At 51.6% G+C, this 7,046-nt stretch overlaps 1 protein-coding gene across 1 annotated transcript; it reads left to right on the top strand.

Moving 5' to 3' along the window:
* Positions 1–4,077: 4,077 nt before the first annotated feature.
* LOC136350075 (uncharacterized) lies at positions 4,078–6,045 on the top strand. The gene has a single exon (XM_066301601.1). The coding sequence runs from the start codon at positions 4,078–4,080 to the stop codon at positions 6,043–6,045; it is 1,968 nt and encodes a 655-aa protein (XP_066157698.1).
* The last annotated feature ends 1,001 nt before the right edge of the window (positions 6,046–7,046 follow it).

Genomic DNA, 7,046 nt, shown 5'->3' with positions numbered 1-7,046 from the left:
CACATCATGCTTCTTTCCATCACTCTTATTCTCACTGGAGGAATCTTGGCCAATGCCAACACCGCAGCGGTCGGTGCCGTTCTATAGGCACTGGCCACCCTGAGCGCCAGCAAGCGATTTGCCCTCTCCAGGACGGCCTCGTACCCCCCGTAAGCTAACTCCGTCCGCCAGACTGGAGCCGCGTACAGCAGGACTGACGATGCCGCCATTACCATCATCCTCCTCCTTTCATACGCCAATCCACACGCCCTGGGCAGAATGCCCTCGAGCTTCCCAATCACTTTCGCTACCTTTTCGGCGGTCCGACGTACGTGCTCACCGAAACGAGCATTTCTGCCGAACCATACTCCCAGGTATTTCACGCATTCCTTCGTCTCGTACGAGACGTCGTCCACTCTCAGACTCATACTTCTGATTTTCCTTCGGCCGGCCAGGAGCACCATTTCGGTTTTATCCGTAGCCATGCTAAGCCCCATGCGCTGGAACGTATCGGCGACCAGTTCCATGGCCCACCTAGTCCTCGCCTCTAGGGTTACCCCATCTTTCGCCGAGACCACCAACGCCAAGTCGTCCGCGTAGGCCACCGGAGTGACCCCTCGCGGATACTCGACGGTCAGTATCCCGTCGTAGTAGAGGTTCCACAAGACGGGGCCCAGGACGGACCCCTGAGGAACTCCACACGACAGCTCTCGGACTCCCCCGTCAGGCAACACCAAAACCCGATCTTGCAGGTACGACTGAACTACGTTCAAGAGGTACCCGCTCACCTGGGCCCTCCTCATCACGTCGATGATTAGGTCCCAAGGCGCCGTATTAAAAGCGTTCTTAACATCAATTGTCACCATGACGCAGAAGCCCGCGTGCGTGTAGCTCTTCCCCCTGATCCCCTCAACTATCCGCATGACCGCCCGCATGGCGTCCAAGGTACTCCTGCCCTTGACGAACCCATGCTGACTCTCGCTCACCATACGCAGAGCCTTCGCTTCTTCCAGCAATCTGGTCTTGACCACCTTTTCCGCCACTTTCCCGAGTCCGTCCACCAGGCATATGGGTCGGTACGAGACCTCTGCCCCCGGGTCACGCTTCGGTTTCTCCACCAGCACCAGTCGAGTCCTCTTCCAGACTTTAGGGTACTCGCCCGAGGTCAAGATGCGATTTACGCAACTTGCCATACCCTGGGGCACTGCCTCAAGATATAGTTTCAAGACCTCGTTCGTTAACCCGTCCAGTCCCGGAGCCTTGCGGCTCTTGAGACTCCCGACGGCCTGTCGGATCTCCTCAGTCGTAACTCGAGGCACGTCATTCGGCCCCACCTGTACCTTTTCCCACGTTACCCGCGGCTTCTCCGGGAACAGCGCGTCCACTTGCTTCCGCATCTCTGCTTCTGGCAAGGGACCGTTTTTAAAGCGGCCAAGTTTCCCGGTCACTATTTTGTAACCGAGTCCCCAGACGTCCGTCTCCAGCTCGGCACACACTTTCTTCCACTCGTCCCTCTTGGCGTCCCTTACGGACTCCTTGAGGGCCTTGCGCTCTCTCTTGTATTCGGCCTCTGCACTCGTAACGATCTCATTCCCCCTTCCTCGCGCTCTCGTCCATCGTCTTCTCGCTCTGATGCACGCTTTCCTTCTTTCTGCAATTTCTTCGCTCCACCAGTACACCGCTCGTTTCGTTCTCCCGTTCCCACTGTCACGCTTCCTCATGCACTCGTCACAGGCATCGCTTATCTCCCGAACTATTCCTTCGGGAGTTTCCGCGATCCCCAGACCGTCTCGCTCCTTCACGTACCGGCCCATTTTTTCCAGACCCTTCGCGCTCGTCATCCATCCACCTTTTCTCACTCTCACTTCTTCGCTCCCAGATGCCATCCCTTCTCGCTTGACGCGATAGGAGATGTATCTGTGGCCACTACCACTCTCCATTCCCACCTCGACTCGCCATTCTCGCACCCAGTCACTCACAAACGTTCCCGCAATGGTTACGTCGATCAGCGACCTGCCTATCCTGTTTCCGAACGTCCATTCGTTCCCGACGTTGATGGGAACGAGCTCTGCCGCGTCCAGGAACTCCTCCAGGACCCGTCCGTAGGCATTCGCCACCGCAGAACCGAACCTCGCACTCTTTGCGTTCAGGTCCCCGGCGATGAGGACCCTCCTGCTGTCGCGTCCCCTGACGTAACCCCCCAGCCGATCGAGCCACGACGTGAAATCGTCGGTGCTCCGATTCGGCGAGAAGTACGCGGAGACGAGAGTGATTCCGTCCAGCTCCGCAGCCACGAACCCCCGGTCACGGTGAAGCGATTTCACCCTGACACCCGGCGCTAGCCAGATGAAGGCGTCGTCGCTGCTGTCCCGTACTAAGTTCCCTTCGGCCAGGCAGGGCTCTTGACCGAGCACCACGTCGACGTTCCTTTCCCTGATCACCTGGAACATGAGGTCCATCGCGAGACGTCCCCTGTCCAGGTTGATCTGTAGGCACCGTAATTCCCTGTTCGCCGCCATTGGATCCTAACACTCCACACACTCGCACTCGTACACACGCTCGCTCACACCCACTCACCCGTGTCTCACCTAGTCCTCCTTCCTCGGTCTCCCCTTCCTCCCCTTTCCCCCACTTCCCCTGTCGTCAGCGGTTGCTAGCGACTTAAGGGAGCCGGTGGTCGGTGAGTTCTTGGACCCCCCTTCCTCTTCCTTCTCCACGTTAACCGGTTCGGGTTCCTGCCTCGTCACGGGGACCCAGAAACAACAGTAAGAGCCCTAAATAGATTGATGCCAAACATCGATGGGCCAAGGCAAAGCAAGAAAAAACTGCTGCACAGTGTGGGAACATCTATAATAACGTACGGCTGCCAGATCTGGGGAGATGCCCTAAAACACAGAAGATATCGAGAAAAAATAAAGAAAGTCCAACGAGTTGCAAATATTAGGGAGTGCTGCGCATACCGTACAGTAAGCACGGCAGCGCTAGAGGTACTTACAGGAAAGATACCAGTGGACCGGCTAATAGAGGAAAAGATAAGCAATTTTGAAAGGAAAAAAACGAGACAAGAAGAGCAGGAGGATAGACTAAACACAGTGAGGAAATGGCAGGAAGAATGGAATGAATGTACTACAGGGAGATGGACGAGAAGACTAATAAGCAGATTACAAGAATGGATCGATAGAAAACACGGGGAGCTGAATTACCATATGACACAATTCATGACAGGTCACGGATGCTTTACGGATTACCTGAAAAGATTTGGAATTATAGAAACTGACGAATGCTGGTACTGTGGAGAAAAGGATGATGTAGAACACACGTTTTTTAAATGCGAGAACTGGAGAGAAAACCGGGAATTAGCAGAAGAAGAACTTGAAGAGGAAATTATGCCAGAAAATGTAGTGGAAGCAATGTTGGCAAGCGAAAAAAATTGGACCTGCGTGGAAAAATGGATAGCGGGAATGATGAAACAGAAGGAACTGGATGAGAGACGGAAAAAACTGCAGGAAAACTGAAAGAAACGGAAACAAGGACCACCCCCCCCCTGAAGTAATGCCTTGCGGCGGTTCCGGGGGGGAACAAAGGGTGAAGAGAGGAGAGGGGGTTTTAGTGGGTATTTGGCATGCGCCACACACAGAGTCCCACACTACCAGATCAAACAAGAACAACACGGTCTGGTGTGCGTAAATGCATTTCCCCAACCTCTATAAAAAAAAAAAAAAAAAAGGTTAGTTCAGGTTAGTCTCAACCGGACCTTCACAGCGAGCGGACGTGCCTTCAGGAGCTCCGAATAAATAGAGAGTCTGCGAAACCACTGCAGTGCACAGAGAACGTCTAGACGAAGGTAAGTACCAAAAAAAGGGCTTGAATTGGTGAATTTTCCAGGGAAACTTGGAAAAAACACAGTTTTTTGTAGTTAGAAGTAGGGTAGAACATTGCCTGGGGCAGGTAACATAACATACCTGCCCATTTCTGCTTCCAGACAAAGCATTTCTTTTCCATACAGGGCGCTAGGTCTCTAATAGACCATTCCTTTGTTGTCTGGTCCGACAAATTGGGGAGGTTTAGCACCACCCAATTGTAGGAATAGACAAAGAAATGGAGAGGATGTCCGAAGAAAGAGACGAGACGGACTTCCTAAGGATGTTGGCAACAACATCTGGACCACAGGAGGAGGAAAGGACAAGGGAGGAACCGACCTCCCTCAGATTTGATACTTGCTGCGAGGAAAGCAAGGTATACGGGAAAAGAAGGAGAACGGAAGGCGCACGGTCTCCAATAATGGGCGCAAACATCGACGAAAACGACGGGATTTCGGAACAGAAATCCCGACTAAGACGACTAAAACGAGCAATCAAGTCCATAGATAGAACCGTATCGGAGATCGCTAGACTTGTGGCCCAAAATGTGAACACAAAAAAGGAGATTAAGGACGGTGTTGCCACGTTGAAAGCGAAGTCAGCTGGGATTAACACCGAAGAGATATGGGCCCTATTGGACGGGATCAAGGGGGGCACCATGAAGGAGGAAATTGGGTGCCAAACCGAACAAATGGAGGGTGTGTCCACTGCGGCGATGGTCAAAAAGACCACCACCACAATGGGAACGCAAACAGACCTTCCCACATCGGAAGAGGAGCGATTGAGAGTCGCTAAAATCACGGCTATAATGGAGAAAGCCGAAAATGAGGACATTGGCCAATTGCATGAATTGGTGACAATGGCATGGCCCACGGAGAGCTATCGGAGGACCTCCACGGAAAAAGGAAGCATCCTGGAACAGGAAGACAGGGATATCGTCGTGATAAGCGACGTGGAAAACATGGGAACCAGCAAACTAATGCAGGAGCTGGCGGAAACCAATAATCAACTGGCCAAGTTGATCAACAAGAATGGCATGGAGCCAAAAAAGTTGTACGTCCTGAAACAACAGGACACACTAATCTGTGAGAACTCCGAAGAAACCAGGAAGAATGTAGATAGGCACATCTTCCTGGCAAAAGTGTCGCATGACAGCACCGGCGAAAGGAAAACGGAAGAAATGATGGAAGTCCTGTCAAAAATCAAGGCGAAAGCTCGAGAAACGGGCAGAAAAAGGCTGGCTATCGCTACAACAAAGTCGGGCACCACCGTCGGAGCAAGAAGACTGCTCGAGTTCCTTTATAGGAACGAAATCGAAGATGTTTGCATTTTCGGAGTGCCCACGAGAAAGGGTAAATCTGAAAAGAAAACTTTCGCCGACACTGCCGGGCAGGGAACGCCCATGCAGGTAGACGACAGCGAGGGAAAAACCACGGAGGAAACACGGCAACGAGGCGTCTGGGTCAACAAAAAGCGAACAGACACCATCAAGATTAAACTGCAGGCGGGACAAGATTTCGCCAAAGTAGTTAAAACGCTGAAAAGCGAGATAAACCTGGAGGAGGTCGGTGTTAAGGTTAAGAGCCTCAGGACCAGCAAGGAAGGAGTGATCCAAGTTGGATTCGAGGGTAAGGACGAGGGAAAAAATAAATTCCTCGATCTCATAAAAGAGAAGACCAAAGAGGTCGGCGAGTCCGAACTCGTCACCAGGTCTAAGACGATATTCGTCAGAGATCTGGACGAAAGCGTAGAGGAGACGGAGATCGTGCAAGCCCTAAATGTGGCTGACAATGAAGTCAAAATAGGACTGGCCAAGAAGTCAAACAGAGCCGGCTTAAAGCACGCCTTTGTAAGACTGCCCATAGAGGCGGCCAATAAGATCCTCACAAGGGGGCACATAAAGGTAGGATGGACCAAATGTAGAGTGGAGGAAGCGGATTCGCCACTTAGATGCTACAAATGTAGCAGATACGGGCATAGCTCAAGGAAATGTACAGTCAAGGACACGATGGAGGGGAAATGTCTGAATTGCTCCGAGAAAGGACATCAGGCAAAGAATTGCAAAAACCCCCCAAGATGCTATGCCTGCTACAAGGAAGGGGGGAAGAACGACAACATGGACCACAAGGCCCAAAGTGTCCAATGCCCTGCGTACAAGAACGCAGTGCAGGAATGGAGGAGGACCCTTAAGACCAGACAGCATTAAAAACACGTAATGCAGCACGACACCAAATTAACGACGAACCAACGAGCTCGAAGAAAAGGAGTCCTGAACGTCGTGCAGTTAAACTTCAATCGAAGTCGAACTGCACACGACCTCATGGACAAATACATGGAGGACGGAAAAATAGACGTAGTAATGGATGCGAGCAGAATCGGAAACTGGACAATCTCGACGTCGAGGACGACGCGAGAGACTGCTTCATCAAGTTAAGAAATATAAAACTCGTCGACTTCAGATACACGAACTCTGGTTTTACGTACGTTATCATACAGAATGTGATGCTGCTGTCGTGTTACTTCTCCCCGAACGGGACGGACCCAGGATTCGCCTCGTTGCTGGATGAGATATCGACGCATATTAGGATGCATAGGAATAAAAGGATACTCATAGGGGGGGATCTGAATGCCAAGACGCCCGTAATAGGATCGACGACGACGACGTCAAATGCAAGAGGAGTAATCCTGGAAAATTGGATATACTCGAACGACCTGATCGTTTACAACGAAGGAAATGCACCGACGTTCGTCAGGAAAACGGGCACATCAATCGTGGACATCACCCTAGGAAACAACAAACTAGGAAACCGAGTCGAGAACTGGAAGATTCTGGAGGATATGGAAAATCACAGTGATCACCGATCCATCCGATATGACGTAGTCATGACACAAGGAAGTGACACGAAAAAGGAGGGGGACAACGAGGGAAAACTCGGAAAAAGATGGGTGCTGACCGATAGGAACAGAATAAGATTCGAAGAAGCGGTATCGCATCTGTTCGGTCAACAATATGACAATGAAACAGTAGCAGAGGTGACTGGAAAAATCACGCAACTCTGCGACAAACACCTGGGAGGAGGTGCCAACGGAAGGAAACATCCCCCCCCCCGTCTATTGGTGGTCGGAAACGATCAGGAAAAAGAGAGAGGACTGCGTTCGGGCGAGGAGAAAGCTCACCCGAATTAAGTCAAAGATCAGCAGGCGAGA

Source organism: Euwallacea fornicatus, unplaced genomic scaffold, assembly GCF_040115645.1.
Source record: "Euwallacea fornicatus isolate EFF26 unplaced genomic scaffold, ASM4011564v1 scaffold_105, whole genome shotgun sequence".
Taxonomy (NCBI): Eukaryota; Metazoa; Arthropoda; class Insecta; order Coleoptera; family Curculionidae; genus Euwallacea; species Euwallacea fornicatus.
Note: the sequence above shows the minus strand (reverse complement) of the source record. Positions and strands in the feature narration are given on the sequence as shown.